The sequence below is a fragment of the Juglans regia genome, chromosome 10, assembly GCF_001411555.2.
Source record: "Juglans regia cultivar Chandler chromosome 10, Walnut 2.0, whole genome shotgun sequence".
NCBI classification, from domain to species: Eukaryota; Viridiplantae; Streptophyta; class Magnoliopsida; order Fagales; family Juglandaceae; genus Juglans; species Juglans regia.
Window position 1 is genome coordinate 15589329 of NC_049910.1, and position 18967 is coordinate 15608295.

The window sequence follows — 18967 nt, forward strand, 5'->3', positions numbered from 1 at the left end:
GATGTTAGGCGGATGAAAACGTTATGGTTTTTGCTCATGGAGGAGACTACCGCATTTCCCATTAATCCCCATCTCACACGAATAAACATCCTTATGGCATCTTGAGAATGTCTCTGCTTGAGGAACTTCAAAACCAGAGAGTATCTGAAAGGTTCTGCCGATAACACCATTTCTTCCTTGGAGAACATGAAACACACCTGGCCTTCTATCATATTTGGAGACCTCATTGGAAGATTTACTTCCGGAATAGGTTGCGGAACAGTCATGACCAGGTCCACGAAAGACCTGGCCTTCGTTGCTGGCATGGGACCACCAGGCGAGGCCAAGGCACGAGAAACCTAGTATGAGGAACCCTAAAAAAATTCTTTCTTTTGTCTATATTCTCTGATTTTTTAAGAAGCACAGAGTGATTGGACAGAAAAAAGAGGAAGGACTATAGAGGAGATTTCCAAAGCGTACGGGAGTGCGTGGGAAGAATCTTAAAAGAACACTTCGACAAATAGCTGGGCTATAGAGAATGAAGCAGTTGTAACGCTATGTTAAACACAGACAGCTACGAGATCACAGTGTAGGCTCGTGCTGGGTGATGGGAAAAAGACGTGGAAAATTCTATTTGCTTCCTAGGCAAGATACTTCCTGCCTAAGGCTTCATTGCTATGATTATCATTATTATTATTTAGAAATTACCCACACGAAGATGACCGAGTAGAAATCACGAAAAATATCTACCTTCGAAATCAATGGCTGCTTACGAACTCAACCACTTGAAGAGAGTGTTAAGAAATGCAAGAGAGTTTGAAGAATGATATATTTTCATGTTTTTTTCTCAATGAGATTTCTACATATATATATAGATGAATTTCCTAACACTACCTAATACCTAACATTATTTGATAGCCTACATTTGGTAGCCTACAATCTTTGACACAAATATTGTGGCTCAACTTTTTTGATCAACTCATGCTAACACTCCCCCTCAAGTTGATGCATACAGGTCTTTGACGCGCAACTTGTTAAGTGAGTTGTAAAAATCTTTGCTTGATACAGCCTTTGTGAGTATGTCTGCTAACTGGTAGGTAATAGAACAAGAGTCCATGTTTGATTCTTCAACAGTGCCTCCATTTCTTCCTTTATAGCTTGAGTCCACTTTGGGTCTGTTAAGGCTTCCTGAACACCAGTGGGAACATGACAATGCGAAAGTTCGTGTACAAATGTCTTAACGGGTTCAGATAGCCTCTATGTGGACATATAGTTGGCAAGTGGATACTTCGTCCTCCATTCCTCAATATTTGGAGAATATCTACTTGGTGGCTTGCCACGATTATGCCTGAAAGGTAAAGTATAGCCATCAAATTTATTCATATCATTAGTATTTGGAGGTGTAGTAGAAGAGCTTACCTTAAGAATATTCTCAGGAGATGGGTCTTTATGTATTGAAGAGTGGGGAAATTCTATTTTAGCTTGGGGAAATTCTTTTTCAGCTTCAAAAGGCGTAGGTGCCACTCTTGGAGTTATATCAATATCAACTTCTAAGGACATCGCCCCTGTGTCATTAAAGACCGGCCAATCAAACCTCAACCAATTCGGCTCTTCGTTTTGTATCTCCCCCTAAAGAGAAGAATTGGATACTGTAGGGGAAAGAAAGTGTCAGATTCCAGAAAAGTAACATCCATAGTCACATAGGTGCATTTGGTAGTCGGATCATAACACCGGTACCTTTTTTTATGTGCGACGTATCCCAAGAAAAGGCAGCAGATAGTTTTGTTCGTTGGTTCTTATGAAGATGCACAAAAGCAACACATCCAAAAATCCAGGGAGAAATCATTAATATTGTGGGTAAGGACACATAAGTAGAAAGAACCTGTAATGGGTTTTTAAAATTTAAGACTTTGGAAGGCATATGATTGAGGAGATGCACGGTAGTGGAAATTGCATTGGCCCAATACCGGTTGGGCATGTGAGCTCCAAGTAAGAGAGCACGTGCAGTTTCAAGAATATGCCAGTTCTTCCTCTCAGCAACACCATTTTGCTGAGGAGTCTGTGAGCAAAGAGGTTTCGTGAATAAGTCCATGATGTTGGAAATATTCTTGAAACCGTTGGTTAACATACTCACCACCATTATCAAATCTGAGAATCTGAATTTTAGCGAAAAATAGAGTCTAAACCATTACATGAAAGGATTGAAACACACTTAGTACTTCCTCTTTATGCTTCAGTGAGTATAGCCAAGTCATGCGGGTATAATCATCAACAAATATCACAAACCAACGGATACTAGATGTAGTAAAAACTGGGGAAGGACCCCACACATCAGAATGAATTAACGCAAATACAACATCACTTTTAGTCATGTTCAAGTTGTAAGTAGCTCTATGACTTTTAGCTAAAATGCAGTCATCACATTTAAAGTCAACCATCGGTATATGTGAAAACAAATCAGGAAATAAATGGTTCATATACCGAAACGACGATGCCACAACCAAATATGTTGCTCATTTATACCATTCGGACAATGCATGTGATGTGCCCGCCCCATGTTGAAATCATCCATGTAGTATAATCCCCTCTCTTAGTACCACACCCAATGATCTCCTCGGTGAGAATATCTTGAAGAAGACACAAAAAGTGGGATAAAAGAGCACAACACAATTCAGATCCGTGGTAACTTGAATGACAGAGAGCAATTTATGGGAAAGAGAATGAACAAGTAAAGTAATAGATAATGAGAGAGAAGGTGACAGGGTCACAGTGCCAGCCCCGATTACTGAAGAGGTAACCCCATTGGCATTTGCAATACTTGTTCTTCGTGGTGGGGAGGTCTATGAGAAGTTGGTACTATCAAATGTCATGTGGTGAGTGGCACCGGAGTCAAGTATCCAAGCACCACTATCTACATCTCTATGAGAACTAAGGAGGACGTTGCCATAGGTACTTGGTTTAGAGGGAGAAGAAATTTCCTGGGAAAGCTCGACAGGTGGTGTGAGAGAGAGATGTGGATCTGCAAGAGCCACTACAGCTTTACCCACTCCCCCATCATTTTTGGCAACGTCCCCGTTAATATATCCCAACTTGTCTTTGCCGGAGATGTACATCTCAACAACTTGGGACCAGAGAGCATAGTTGGTACTGATCAGAGGAGCGGAAGCTTCAGTGGTCTGGGTCGTTGTCTGAATTTTGGTCAAAGCTTCAGCCATTCGGGTAGTCAATTCTATGAGAACAAATTCTGGTTCATTGGATTTATCTCTGTCACCGATGTCTGCCATAGAGAATGACGAGAGATAAGAAAAAAAAATGGTCAAGAGAAGATGATAATAGAGGGTCTAAGATCTGCTTTATCTAATACCATGTTAAGAAATGCAAGAGAGTTTGAAGATTGATATATTTTCATGTTTTTTCTCAATGAGTTTGCTACATATATATAGACAAATTTCCTAACACTACCTAATACCTAACAATATTTGGTAGCCTACAATATTTGACACAAACATTGTGGCTCAACTTATTTGATCAACTCATGCCAATAGAAAGAACATGCTCAAGTTGCCAAAGACCACACCAGTTCCAAAATGAGTTGTCAAAGAAGAGCTCGAAGACTACCAGAGCACCAATGAAAGAGAAGTGGGAATCGAAAATGCACTCTGTTTTGTTCTGTTTTTGGTTTTTTTTTTTTTAATACCAGCTGATAGCCGATTGCACGACAACTGTAGCCGGCGATTGTACATAGCAGAAGTGACCCAAAAAACAAACGAAGATATCCATTGTTTTGAAACGGAGTTTAGCCAATACTAAAAATACTAACAATTAGTTATATATCCTATAAATCTGAAACAAGAAGAAGGCTACCATTCAGGCGATGAAACTGCATCTAAATAAATATATTTCCAAAACCCATAGCTTATTGCTTCAAATGTTTTATATTCACTTTTTTCCTCTTTCATATTTTAAAATATAGGACACACAAACATCATAATAAGGCAGATCTTTCCCTAAAGACCCCATGCCACTTGGTGATCAATTACAGATCAAATACATACATATGTTTGTCACTATATATTGAAACAAAACATCACCTGAATGATAAACCTTGAAGGTCACACTGAATGATAAACTTTGACACGTACGTCACCGTCCTAAATATTTTACATTCAAGATGATTTTCTGAGGATCCAAGCGCCACTTTCTGACTTAGGTAACGCTTTGATGATTTTATGATGATTGCTACCATCTCTGTGACTCAGATGAAGATCAGTACTCGGCTCTAGAGACACGCCTAGCTAGAGTCTAGGATGTGGTTAGAGATTTGGGCGAGTAATAGTGTGTATCTTTTATTTTTATTTTTTTATTTTTTGTGTGGACAATATTTTACATTTTGTAAAATTAACTTAATATTTATGAATCTTCTTTTTCTTTTCTAAATTAATTATTGATTTCTATTATATATATGTATTTAACTGCAAATTTTTTTATATAAATTAAATATTTCTCCATAATTAAGGTATTGTGTTGTCATAAAAAATTGTAAAAATTATGTCTTCGTTCGAACATAATGTATAAGCATTCAAATGTTTTTCCATTCCTGCCAAATATTTCTGCAATAAATTGATTTCTATTCGAACCTTTTATTTTACATTCGAACAACGATTAACCTAGATGTTCGAACATTGTAATAATTTGTTCAAATGGTAAGCCAATGTATCGCTAAATTTAGTGACTTAACCTGCCAATTCCTTGTTCGATCCTATATAATATCCATTCAAAAGTTTATTTTATTATGTTCGAAAAGATTTCTACAATTAATTTTCATTCGATCTCTTTATTTTACGCTCAAACAGCGATTAACCTTGACGTTCGAACGGAGTAGTAAGTTGTTTGAATGGTAAGTCAATGTTCTGCTAAATTTAGTCACTTAACACACTAATTTCTAATTCAACCATATATAATATCATTTCAAATATTTATTTTATTGCGATCGAATGTTTTAGTAAATGTTCGGACGGATATACACTACAAAAATATACTGACTAAAAGTCTCAAACACAAATTTTGGATGCCCTCCTAGATGGAGGATGTGTAGAAAATGTTTAATTGAAATGCATATATCACGTAATGCATGCAGAAAGGCTGACCCACTGAAAGATAATACGTACATCATTCTGAATCCAGGCTCACTCTTGGTTGTCAAGGAGACAAAGGATCCCAATGGTGCCACTTATATATAGTGCTCTATCTCTTTGAATCCACCTTTTTCTTTTTGTCTTTTTTTTTTGGCTTTTATTAATTATCCATCCTAAAGACTATTGGAGATCATTTGTTGTAATGCCCATCCTGGTGGCCTAAGGTAGGTAAGGGGCTTAATGGTTGTGCTCTGCTCCTAGTTTCCGAGACAAGGAATCCCCGTGAGATTTTGGCATAATCAGAAAGTCCATCAACCAGATTTATTTTCTCTATTGCTGGATATAATCAGAAAGTCTGTTCTTGCATTAATTTTTGGTGCTGCAAAGTAATGTTCTTTTCTCCATTATAACTTTTGATCAGCAGGTGGCACATTTTTGGTGAGCGAGGCCTGGTGACTAGGCTTGTATGGGCTTCTTTATTTTTTCCCCTCGCAAGCATATAGACATATGCAAACATCATTATGCAAGGCTACATAATTTAGAATGTACTGGACAACTTATGAGATTTCACAATTAAAGAAATAAAAAGACTTGGTGATGCACACTTCAATGAAGCTAAACCACACCTGACGCCAATAAGAATTTATATACAGAACTGTAACAATTCCCAACAACACTATTGTGTAAGACACACCGAAACTTATGCAGAAAAAACCCCTGTCTATGAAACCACCACTTTCTTCTCCCTTATGATTAGATGGCAATCCAGTTTTGTTCCAGGAATTAGGTAGTGGAGGTCCATACAGAAAAGGATTCCCCTTATAGCTGCTTTCATCGAAGGTTCCAAATTGAGCTTTTCTTTCTGGTGTTCTGCCCGATAAATTATTGTCAGCCACGTTAAAGACAGCTAGAGAGTATAACTCTATAAGTTGAGGGGGGATGCTGCCATTCAACTTATTGTGGGAGAGATCCAAACTCTCTATTTCTTTTAGGTTCGAGAACGTTGTGGGGATTGATCCGATTAGATTGTTGTGTGACAAGTTCAACGCATGGATGTTGCTCAAGTATCCAAGCTCATGTGGAATTTCACCAGATAAACAATTGCATGAGAGGTCTATTCCAGACATATAATTGAGGACATCACCCTTATAGGGGTAGGTTCTGCTCTTTGTTGTGAACTCTACTTCTTGTTGTGCATCCACATCCAGGAATATATCATAATCTTCAATCATTTGATATGTCTTTGTCTCCAAGTATATCAATCCTCCAATGCTAAAAACATATGCTACTGTACTTCCTAGATTGGATTTTTGGTCAGTTGCCGCAAAACTAATGTTGTTCAAGCAATGAGGTATTGGACCAGTAAAACTATTATTTGAAAGATCCAGCATGGTTAAGTTTCCAAGAAGGCATATTTGAATTGGAATCCTTCCTTGTAAGTGATTAGCTTTCAAGAGAAGGATGCTCAATGATGAGAGGTTTCCGATCCAATCTGGAATGTTGCCAGTTAGGCGGTTATCTCTAGATCTAATGTTACCAGAGCAGAGCTATTCTTGAATGCACTTGTAATGGGACCACTTAGCCTATTTTTTCCCAGATGAACATGTTTGATGTTCAATGAATTGAAGCACAATGGTATGAAGTCAGACAAATTATTCTCGGAAAGGTCAAGAAATATGATGTATTTGACTTTGCATAACTCAATCGGAATAGGACCTTCAAGTTGGTTTTTGGCCATAACAATTTGAACCAAGTTGGTCATGTTGCCAATCCATCTTGGAAGCTTGCCTGACAAAGAGTTGCTACTAAAATCAAATGCCATCAAGTGAGTACTACTGGATAAGCTATATGGGCGATCTTTCCGGAAAATTGGTTGTGGTCCAAATACAAAAACTCAAGAAGAGTTAGATTATTTATGGCAGGAAATAATTGGCCACTTAATTTATTATTTGACAATTTGAGGTATGCCAAATCGAGGCAACCCATTCCCAAATGGTTTGGTATTTTTCCTGACAAATGATTGCTAGACAAATCCAACGTTCTCAAGGAAACTAAATTACCTAAAGAAGATGGAATTATGCCTACAAATGCATTTTGAGACATGTTTAAATGCACTAAATTGGGAAAAACTACACCCAAGTTTTTCGGAATCGGACCTCCTAGATCATTATTCGAAATATCTATTTTTCGAATATGGGGATTAGGACGATAGGGTACTTGGAAAGGATTTGTGAAAGTGTTATTCCTTAAATTAAGAATCACCAATCTTGTATTGTTTTCTAGCAACCAAGTGGGAAACTTTCCCACCAAATTGTTGTGGGAGAGATCAATTACTTGTAACTTGTATTGGTAATGAAGGAATCTGGGAATCGTTCTAGTGGGTCTTCTAGCAAGGCTACTTGACAACGACAAAACATTCAACTGAAAGTATGAACTCCAACTTTGAGACTCTGTTTCATCAACAAGTGTATTGTTATTACTCATGAACATCTTAATCTTCGAGAGATTAAAAAATGAGGAAATTGTAATTGGGCTGAAGTGGTTATATGACAGAGAAAGGTACTTAAGTGACTGCAAACTAAGTATGGGAGAGTGAGAAATGTTTCCGTTGAAGTTATTGAATGCAAGATTCAATCCTCGAAGTGTTGTCATGTTTGCCAAACAAGAAGGCAATCTCCCTTCAAAATGATTACCACCAAAGTCTAACTTTTGTAAATTCTTGAGTTCACACTAGCCTGTAAAATAAGTAGATTTTTAATTTATGCTACTAAGATAAGCTTGTTTATGATCAGCAAAATATTTGAAAAAAAGGGTTCTACCTTGGTTGGATAAGCTGCCATTGAGTCCACAAGTACTCATTGATAACACATTAAGAGAAGTCATCACTCCAACTTTACGAAGAAAGCTTTTATCGATGGATGAATCATCCAAATACAACTCTTGTAGGTTCTTTAGTTTTCCAAGCTCTAAAAAAATATAACACAAGCTTTAGATATTTATCATGTGCGTTGAAATTACTTGTCATGTGTGTTGATAAGTATTTGAACTTTGAGACTTACCATGGATATTAATTCCCCCATTCAACTTAGCTTCTCTCAAATATAGTTTCTTGAGAGATGGTATCTTACAAATGAATCTCATGTCTGTGAAGTTATTCTGATCCAAGTTAAGCTCCTCTAGCTTACTCATTGTAAAACCTGCAATAATTTTGATATTCCATTATTCATTAGAAAAATTTGTAAAAAATGAATCAGATTAGGAAACTGCATAAATATAAGGTAAATGAAAATAGAATAAATACTACCTAACTAGCTAATACATGAATATATACCAACCTTTATTAATTGGGACCTTTCCACTAATCTTATTCCCCGTCAAAGATAGTTTCTTAAGCGATGCAATCTTGCCAAGGGATGGAAAGATGCTTTCATTAAAGTCATTATCATCCAAGTAAACTCCTTCAGCTTGCTCAAACCAGATAATCTTTCAAAACCTGCAATTGTGATTTTTCAATGTCCAAAGCTGTGTACAATAAATCCTAAAATACAACAAATTGGTATATATATATATATATATATATATATATATATATATATATATATATGGGAGCTTTGTGTCCAATGATTTGAGCTTGTGGAAATAACCGATGTCTGTTTGATTTTCTCATGCTCCATATATTTGGACCAACTTAATTTAAATCTAAGGCCAAGTCGACTTTAAATGAGTGATCATATTGCTACTTACCCTAAGGGTAGGTTTGGGGGATGAGATGAGAATTTTGTGTTTTGTTTTGAAGTTTAAAATATTAAGTTTTAATATTATTATTGTTTTGGGATTTGAAAAAGTTGTATTGAGATTTGAAAAAGTTGAATTGTTTATTATATTTTGTATGAGGATTTGAAAAAGATGTAATGATGAGATGAAAATTTTGTGTTTTGTTTTATGCCCCAAACATGCCCCAAACTTGTCTGAGATGTAATGATTTTATTGAAAATAGGTTTTGGAGGCTCTTTCAATATGATTTGTCTCTTGCAACACTAACAACAAATGGAAAAAATTTAGTTATTGACTATTTGTTCGAAAAATAGTCTATAACCGAATCGATTAATCATATTGGTTAATATAATAAGTGAATAGGTTTATGAGAAGTGTTAAACGTAAAGAAGATGTTTGAGAAAAAGGACAAAAAGAGAAACTGAATTGTTGAATTCTATTGAACTTTGATTTCTACTTGTATCTGTATACAGACCCACAATGGTTTATATATATAGACTTCACGTTTACTGTAACAGAATGGAAATTGTAGTACAATATCAGAATGTGATTTTAGAATAATACTCTTTGAATTAATTACAATCCGTTAGTTATGCTTTGTGAGTGACGTGGCTAAGAGCTAAGAGGTGATTCCTCTGTTTTGCTGTGCATGTGTATTGTTGGCTGAGTCAGTTATTGAAGATGCCTTAATAAGAAGTGATTAATTTATATTTCCTTTTTACAATAAAAAGAGCAAATTTATTATAAATAATGATAGGGTTACTACTCTATTACTACCTATTTACCACTCAAATTGTATTTGATTTTTTTTTTAATTTTTAATTTTACTTAATGATTAAGAAAGTAAATATTAATAAAATTATATATTTTTTTAATTTAGTACATATTAATAAAATTACTCTCGTTGGATCCCCATAATTAAGTTGATCTTATCCCAACTAACTATTTGAATAACGTAATATTAGTGCATTATTGACTACAATCACAATTATTAAAATAACGACATATATATGGACGCCATTTCCAAATAAATATTTATATAAATAATTTGTTTTGCATTTGGTGTCTTTCTTTTTTTCATATAATACGTATATTTTCACGGATGACTGTCTAGAAAGTCTTCTATGGTGATGATATATCCGTGCCTATTGGGTTCCCTTGACTCAGTCATAATGGAGACCGACACAGGACAAATAGAGCTAGCTTTTGAATCAATGTTTTTAATTGGCTCTCGGTGGGTCCCTCCATAAGTTCTTATCCCAACTATTTGAATAACGTGATAGTGCATTGACTCACAATTAAAATAACGCAAGTCGTCTCCGAATATCTATGGCGTCAAAGCAATGGTCAAATTTTTAAAAGAAAATATTAAACAATTCAATTTTTTTAAATATTAAAATAAAAATATTATTATAAAATTATATTCAAATAATATTTTAATATTTCAATTCAATTTTTCATCTTTAACTCATTTTACGATCACAACTCATTATTCAAACTCGGCCTTTAACACTTTCATACAGACTAACAAAAGCCTATTGGAGATGCTTCTCTGTATATACATGCAATTGAACAAATCAACCCAAATCGAAATGAAAATTATTGCATGTTTTATACTATATCATGGAGTTAATAAGAACTGTTTTGTACGAGAATTAAGAACTGCCCATTTTTAACACCCGCAATTCATATCCATTTGATGTTACAGTCTTGCAATAAATTTTACATATGTGAGTCTCCAAAGCTATTGCTCTAAGCAACGACGTACAACATCCGTTAATACTGCTCTAAAACATAGTACCAGAAACTCTCAGCTGACGGATTCAATATTACTAGCACTGAATTTCCAAATTAACCACATATGGATGCCATTTCCAAATAAATTTTTTATATAAATAATTTGTTTTGCATTTTGTCTCTTACGTTCTCCATATATGCATATTTCCACCGATGACCATCTAGAAAGTCTTTCTTGGTGATGACATATCCGTGCGGCCTACTGGGTTCCTAGAAGTCTTCGATCCTTATTAATTAATGACATGTCCTTATAGCAGGTAGTAATCACAATTGCATTATTTGAGAAGACCTTGAGTCGGTCATGATGGAGATCGAGATAGAGATCAAGGACAAAGAGAGCTAGCTTTTGAATCATTGATTTTTAGTATGATTGACTCTTTTCAATCTTTTGCTTTGAAACTCTTAACCAGTTTAGTATCGGTTAATCTTGAAAACCGAATCAGACCAAACCAAAGCCAAATATATATATATATATTTAATTTCTTTCGTTTTATAGGATATATTTAATTTATTATATTAAATCTATTATAACTTTTTTAATTTTTATGCTATATATATTTATACACATACTATAAATTAATATAACATGAAATTTTAATTTTATTATTTATGCCTCCTTGATATAAACTTAGTACCCTTAAATATGAATATGAATATGAATATTAAGTTATTAATTAATATGTTATTATTAAGTTACATACATACATACACACATATATATACACTAAGTTGGCATCATAGGCTTCAAATTAATGACAGATGGCTTCAAATTAAGGACAGATGGAGCCCATTTCCATATAATTTTTATATGTATAATTTGTTTTGCATTTTTGTCTCTTCCTTTTTCCATATATGCATATTTCCATCGATTACTATCTAGAAAAGTCTTCCATAGTGATGACATATCCGTGCTTATTGGGTTCCGCTAGAAGTTGTCGATCCTTAGTAATGACATCATGTCCTTATAGCACCAGGTAGTAATCGTGGTTCCATTATTTTAAAAGACGGCCTTGACTCAGTGATAATGGTGATAGATATGGACAAAGAGATCAAGCTTTTGAATCATTAATTTTTAGCCTATGTTTTGGCACTTAGATGAGATGAGATGAGATGATGATCTCAAAATATTTTATAATTTTCTTCGCAAACGTTATCATTTAAACAAAATTTATTTTTTAATTTCAAATCTCTAACCTAATTTTCATCTAATCATTATTTAATCATTAAAACTTTCTCAAATTTCCAAAAGAAAAAAAAAACACAACTTTTTCAAAATTTAAAATAAAAAAAATATTAAAAAATATATTCAAACAACTTTTTTAACTTTATAATATTTGTATTCAATTTTTTCTCTTTTTTTCCAAAATCAAATAAAACATGTGAACTCAAATAAAACAGTAACACTCTAAAACAACGTACCAAAAAATATTTATCTTTCACCAAAGAGTAATACTACATATAGTCATGGAGTACATAAATGCCACGCAATCGTTTTGAAAAAGAGTGAACTCCACTATTAAAAAAAGGTAATCCTAGGGATCCCGCTGGGGGATTCCACTCCAAAAATTTTTTTTCTAGTTTTTTTTTACTTAGTAATTAAGAAAGTGTTGTTTAATAATATTGTGAATTTATTTTTTTTAAATATTTAAAAGTGTTTAAAAAATGATGTGAAAAAAATAATTTTCCATTAAAAAGTGAGATCCCTATCATTTTCTATTAAAAATTTAATTTTTTTCATGTGAATCCCGTATGTATTCATTTTTTTCAAAAAGACTGTGCTACGCTTGTGCACTCAACGACTGTAAATTTCATTTTTCTTCAATATATTCCACAAATGCTATGCATTTGAACTATGTTGGCATCCTATGGTTGTAAATTAATTACAAATGGACGCTATATAACTTTCTATAAAAGTGTAATGGCTAAAAAGAGATTTTACATAAGTAAATTCACAAAAGGACGTAATTTTACGTAATATATTAATTCTATTTTACGATAAAAATAATTTTATAATTTAACGTAATAGAAAAATGGAAAAAATGAAGAAATTCATAGGCCTAACTTATCTCATAAAACCGGTTCTACAATAGATGATTGCTCATTACTTACAAACATACCTAAAACCTTATCCACAGCCAATGTGAGATTATTCCTCAACACCCTCCCTCACGTGCAGGCCAGTATTTTTTCTGGTCCTTGTCACGGGGTAAGTAGTGTGGACCCCATTCGTCCTGTGACAGGCTCTGATATCATGAAGAAATTCATGGGCCTAACTCATCTCATAAAACCGGTTTAACAATAGATGATTGTTCATTGCTTATAAACATGCCTAAGACATTGTCCACAGCTAATGTGAGATTATTCCTCAATGAAAAAGACTTGAGAGAAAGTAAAAAAAGGCTCCACAACAGCACTCCGCAATACGTGGGATTTCCTATTTTGGTAGGTTTCTATCGTTTCTGCTAGGGCGTGCCTATGGTGGTGCCCACCCCTCGCTGATGATCACTACGTCATTGGTGGGGAAGACTATTGCAGGTGAGACAAGGAAGAAGATTCAGGTTTGGAGATGCCACATGGGGATGCAGCGATGCGTAAGGCTGTGCAGGACCTTACTGTCTATGAAAATGCTGGGCATAGAGAAGGGCCCCATAATGGTATGGCTGGACCATTGGGTACGAAGGAGATAGAGTTTGGCAGTACTCTTTTTTTACAGAATGAAGAAACTCTTCTTCTTTAAGCTAATCTGTTGAATAACATGTGCCAGATAGAGGTGGATAGTGGTCAGTGGGATACCGCTACGGAATTACTGGAAATGGAGAGCAGGTAAAGGCATACCTACATGAATATTGAAGGTCCAAGCGATGTCTTAACTAAATGTGTTTCGAATAAAGAGGATGAGGGTAGTCTTGCGGTTTTAGCCAAGGAAAAAGATATGAATCATATTCTACTTTGCCACAAATGAAAGCTACTTTGAACAATGGTGTATGACAATCCCGCAGGTGGCTACCCGAACTCAAAAATTGAATCTATGATTCAAACAATTATGGTATGGAACATTAAGGGGTTGGAAAGGTCTCGAAAAAGATTGAAGAGTCCGGTGAGGAAAAATAATGTGGTAGTGGTGGCTATTTTGGAACCTTTTGCAATGAAAAACCAAATTTCCAAGCAAGCGAGTTTTTTAGATTTTCAACATTTTTGTTGTAATGAAGCAATTGGGGGAGATTTGGCTGTTTTGGAGAGAAGAAGTGATATTTGAGATGGTGAATAGGTCTGACCAGTTTTTATTAGGCTGGTTTACATTGGATAACAAACAAGTTCTTCTCATGTTTGTGTAAGCAAAATGCACTCAAGTTGAGCACAAGGAGTTATAAAAAGACCTTGAAGAGTCCTGAATTGACGACCTACCATGGTTAGTTGTGGGAGATTTTAATGCTATCCGGGAGGATGGGGAGAGGATTGGAGGGAATCCGAGGCCTTTATCGTCCATGGAGGATTTTAATACATGCTTAAATACTTGTGGCTTGGTGGAGATGGGGTTCCAAGGAAGAAGCATGTCCTGGTGCAATGGCCAAGAGGGACGCTCTAGGAGCTGGGCGAGACTAGATCGGGCAGTCACCAATGTGAGTTTTTCCAATCTATTTACCTCTGCAAGTTAAAGTATCTAGTGCAGAAAACTTCAGATCACAGCCCAATGGTTTTACACCTTGATAGACTGTCGATCACTTATGGGCCATCCCCATTTTGTTTCCACAGCATGTGGTGCACTCATGAAAATTTTTTTGAGTGTGTGAAGGAGGTCTGGCAGGAACCAGAAGCTACTACAGGATTGGTGAAATTAGCAGCGAAGTTAAAGAAGACCAAGATTGCGTTGTGAGCTTGGAACCGATCAATTTTTGGTCATGTGGAACACAATATGAAGTCACATGAGGAGAGATTGGAGTTACTTGAGCACCAGCTACAAACGGCATATATGCATGAGGTGGAAATTGACTATCTTGTAACCAAAGCTGAACTAGGGGTATGGGAGAAGAGGGAGGAGATGCATTTGGCTCAAAAAGCAAAAAAGAAATGGTTACAAGAAGGGGATAATAACTCTAAATGTTTCCATGCTATAGTCAATCAAAGAAAGAATGCAGCTACTATTTCATCCATGCAACTTGAAGACGAGACGGTCCTGGATTCTCCTGAAGAAGTCCATGTGGGTGCCACAATTATTTCCAAGAATTCCTGTCGAGCTCCCCCGTTATAGAACAAGATGATTTATCTCCTTTGGTGGAGAAAGTGGTCACTGATGCTGAGAATTCATTGCTTTGCCAGGCTCTTACAGAGGAAGAAGTTAAAGAAATTGTTTTCTCAATTCCGAAGCATAGTGCCCCTGGTCCAAATGGCTTTGGGTTAGAGTTCTATTTGTATTGTTGGGATTTGATTAAGGGAGATGTGGTAGAGGCAGCTAGGGATTTTTTTAATGATGCTTCTTTGCCAAGGTTCTATACTTCTTCTTTCATTGTACTTATCTTGAAAGTAAAGGATCTGAGAAGCTTTGATAAATTTCGGCCGATTAGTCTTTGTTTAGTTGCTTACAAGATTTTCTCAAAAATACAGGTTAAGAGAATGACCAAGAGTCTTCCTTTTGTGATCTCACCGGAGCAAGGGGCTTTCATCCTAGGGTATAGTACTTTTTAAAACATCATGTTGGTGCAAGAAATGGTGCACTCTTTAAATAGAAAAAACCCAAGGGAGAAGTGTGATGCTAAAGATTGACATGTCAAATGTGTATGATAGGGTTAATTGGGTTTTCCTTTTAAGAGTGCTTGATAGTTTTGGTTTTTCTCAGAAGTTTTGTAGCTTGGTGGCGGAGTGTGTGCAATCCCCATGGTTTTCGATCATGATAAATGGAACCTACGAAGATTTTTTCAAACCATCCCGGGGTTTACGACAGGGGGACCCTTTATCCCCTTATTTATTTATTTATTGTGATGAAGGAGATTTTATCTCGCCATTTAAGAAGGCAATTTGAAGAAGGGAAGATTGGACGGTTTTATCATCTGATGGGGGCCCATTGATTTCCCATTTACTATATGCGGATGACTTGTTGGTGTTTGCTAATGGTGAGAAAAGGTCTATGAGAATGCTTATGAAAACATTGCGAGTGTATGAAAAATGGTCTGGTCAAGTTATTAACACAGAGAAGTCGGCAATCTTTCTGTCGAGGCATATTAATTTGGCAAGGAAGTGTGGGCTTTTGAGGGCTTCAGGCTTTGTGGAAAGTTTTCCGATGATTTATTTGGGGGTGCCTATAGTAATTGGTCGTCTCATGGCTAGAATTATAGAGCCTCTTATTGCTAAAATTCGGAATAAGGTGGCGAGATGGAAGCACAAGCTGTTATCACAAGGGGGTAAGCTCATCCTTTTGAAACATGTACTCACTTGCATGTCCACTCATCTATTAGCAGTCCTTGATCTGTTGAAGGTGATTTTTAAGAAAGTAAATTCTTTCCTCTCTAATTTTTTTTTTGGGAGACATAAATGGCCAGGGTAAGATGAAATGGTGTACTTGGTCTAAGATTTGTAAGCTTGTGCGTGAGGGAGGTTTGGGGTTATGTGACATTGCTGAGGTACAACGGGCTCTGCACATGAAATTTGCACAACATCTTATGTCGGTGGATAAATACGAGAAGAAGGGGCATCTCATGCTTGCCTCCACGTCAGCTGTGTGTTCTCGGTTTTGAAAGTCGATTATCATGGTTTTTCCTTATGTTTGGGAAAACATGCAGATGCGAGTGCATGAGGGTAAAGCTTCCTTTTCATATGATCGATGGTTGGCAGAGGGCCCTCTTTGTAATCAAGTCCATGTTGTTAATCCTTCCCTTCAGATTAAGGATTGATGGATTGATGGATTGATGGTTCATGGAACTATGACTTACTAGAGGAACTGGTGGGTGCAGAGATTGAAGAGGTTATCATACGGAAGATTATAGCTGGGAGAGAGGGGCCTGATGTTTTTATATAGAAGACAGCCACAAATGGAGTCTTCTCGATTGCTAATGCGTGGGACATCATCAGGGCAAAGAGTCATTTGTTCCAAGGGCTAGACTGGCTTTGGCATCCTGTTTTTCCAAAGAAGATTATGGTCTGTATGTGGAAAGCAAGGTTCTGATGCCTACATGTGGATAAAAGAGTGCAAGGTCGATCTAGCATCACAATGTGACTGTTGTGTTCAACACCAGGTACTCAGTATAGGTAGAGTTTGCTAAAGAAATTTGGTTGAAAGCGACGAAGGCTCTGGGAGTTCCATGCATGCCGATGGGGACGTGGTGGGCACGTGTTTTACATTGGCAAGCTTGTGCCAGGAAATTGTTGCAACGGGGCACTATAATAGGCCTCATTTCGAGTTTGATAACATGGAGATTGTGGTATCGTCGATGTAAGGCTCACATGGAGGGACAGATGGAGACGGTACAAGCTATTTGGATCTCCATTAAATTCTGGATTTAGAGGTTGGCTGAGGAGCTAATAAAAATAGAGGATTTTATCCTCAGTTGATGTGCAGGTCCTTTCAGAATTTCAAATTCCTCTACTTTCGAAGAGAATATGACGACAAAGGCTTATCAGGTGGTGCAAGCCAGCGGAGGGATGGATGAAGTTTAATGTCAATGGTAGCTGCCGGGGGAACCCGAGGAACTGTGGAGGCGGAGGAGTAGTTCGGGATCATACTGGGAGTGTAAAGGGTGCTTTCTTACAGTACTTTGGTCATGGCACTAACAATGAGGTTGAATTTGAGGACGCTGAAGGAGGGTGTATTTTTTGCAAGGAGATGGGTTTTAGTCAGGTGATTATTGAGTGTGATTCGAAAGTAGTAGTGGACTGGTTACTCAACCATTGCACGGTTTGGTACCTGTGGGACTTTTGGGAAGAACTTCCTCGGGAGCTTTAGGGTATTAATTTTCGGATAGTACACCAATTCCAGGAAGGAAATCAAGTTGCGGATTTTTTGGCGCGCAGGGGTGAGGAAAGGGAAAATGCGAGATATGTGGGTGGCGCTGCCTTGACTTTTCTTTCGAGGGGTATTCTTAGATTGGATAGATTGGGCTTGCCGTGTTTAAGGCGTTAACTTGGGTAATTTCGGTCTATTATTGTTATTGTTTGGTGTAGGAATTGTAATTTCTTGTTTCTTTTCGGTGGATCGAGGTTTTATTGTAATAAGCTTTGCCCTTTGTGGATGAATAAAAGCAGGAGAGTTTTTCTTAAAAAACAAATCTGACATACTATATCAAGTTACATCAGTTTATAAATTTATTTTTATAAAATATCGTTAAAGCACTTTTCAAGTTTTTATATATTTAATTTGTTTTACTTTTTCGTCTCTTCTTTACTACCTATAATACGCATATTTCCACCGTTAGAAACTCTTCCATGCTGATGACATATAATACACATATTTTCCCGATTATTATCACCATTGCATTATCTGAGAAGACCTTGACCTAGTGATCATTGATTTTTAGTCTGAGAGCATTAGCATTGATCTATGCATATGCATATGCAAAGTTATATTTGCATAATAGGGCCCTAAAATCCTCCACATTGGCTTATGCATATCCAAATATTTAGCTACCTATGAATAGTGCTTATCCGAATTTGGATAACCACTATTCACCTTACAAATCATATTTTAATAATTATTTATCTCTCCTCCCACTCTCTCTCACACAATCCTTTCATTTTCTCCCTCATTCAACAACAAAACAAACATTCACTTTCACATTCATTTTATTATTATAATATATTATATTTTTTTTTCATTTTATTATATTTTTAATATATTATTATTAAAAAATTATATTTTTTATTATTACATTTGTATCATTAATGTCAAATGTATGTAGTGGATATTAATTGTAAAATATATAAAAAAAAAAAAAAATTGATTTTAGCAAAAAAGTAATAATAATAAAATAATAATATTTTATTATTATTTTGTTTCAAATATACATAAGCTAATGTGAGAATTTTGCTTGAATGGTAAAGTAGATATGTAAAAGAGGTAATTTTGCATATGCATATGCATAAACCAATGCTAATGCTCTGACTAGTTAATCTGTTTTAAATCTTTTGCTTTAAAATTTTTAACCAACTTCCTTTGCTTTGGATGTGGAACACATAATTCTAGAATTTTAAGAAAAATTGTATTTATAAGTTGTTGTGAGAGACGCATCATCCACACTATTGATACTTCAAATTTTGGTTTAGAAAAGAATTTAATTTTGAACGCGTATATCATA

The 18967-nt window shown here is 35.8% G+C and overlaps 1 protein-coding gene across 1 annotated transcript; it reads right to left on the bottom strand.

Moving 5' to 3' along the window:
- Positions 1-2819: 2819 nt before the first annotated feature.
- LOC109007995 (putative receptor-like protein 8) lies at positions 2820-6505 on the bottom strand. The gene is made up of 2 exons (XM_035695156.1): positions 5830-6505; positions 2820-3256 (listed from the first exon to the last, which is right to left on the bottom strand). The coding sequence occupies exons 1-2, from the start codon at positions 6503-6505 to the stop codon at positions 2820-2822; spliced, it is 1113 nt and encodes a 370-aa protein (XP_035551049.1).
- Between the last annotated feature and the right edge of the window lie 12462 nt (positions 6506-18967).

Coding starts and splice junctions, on each gene's coding strand:
- LOC109007995 (XM_035695156.1), bottom strand. CDS start 6,505: ATGCTGGATCTTTCAAATAATAGTTTTACTGGTCCAATACCTCATTGC. Junction 3,257..5,829: donor TGGTGGTTTCATAGACAGGG/GTTTTTTCTGCA, acceptor TCTCTATGGCAG/ACATCGGTGACAGAGATAAA.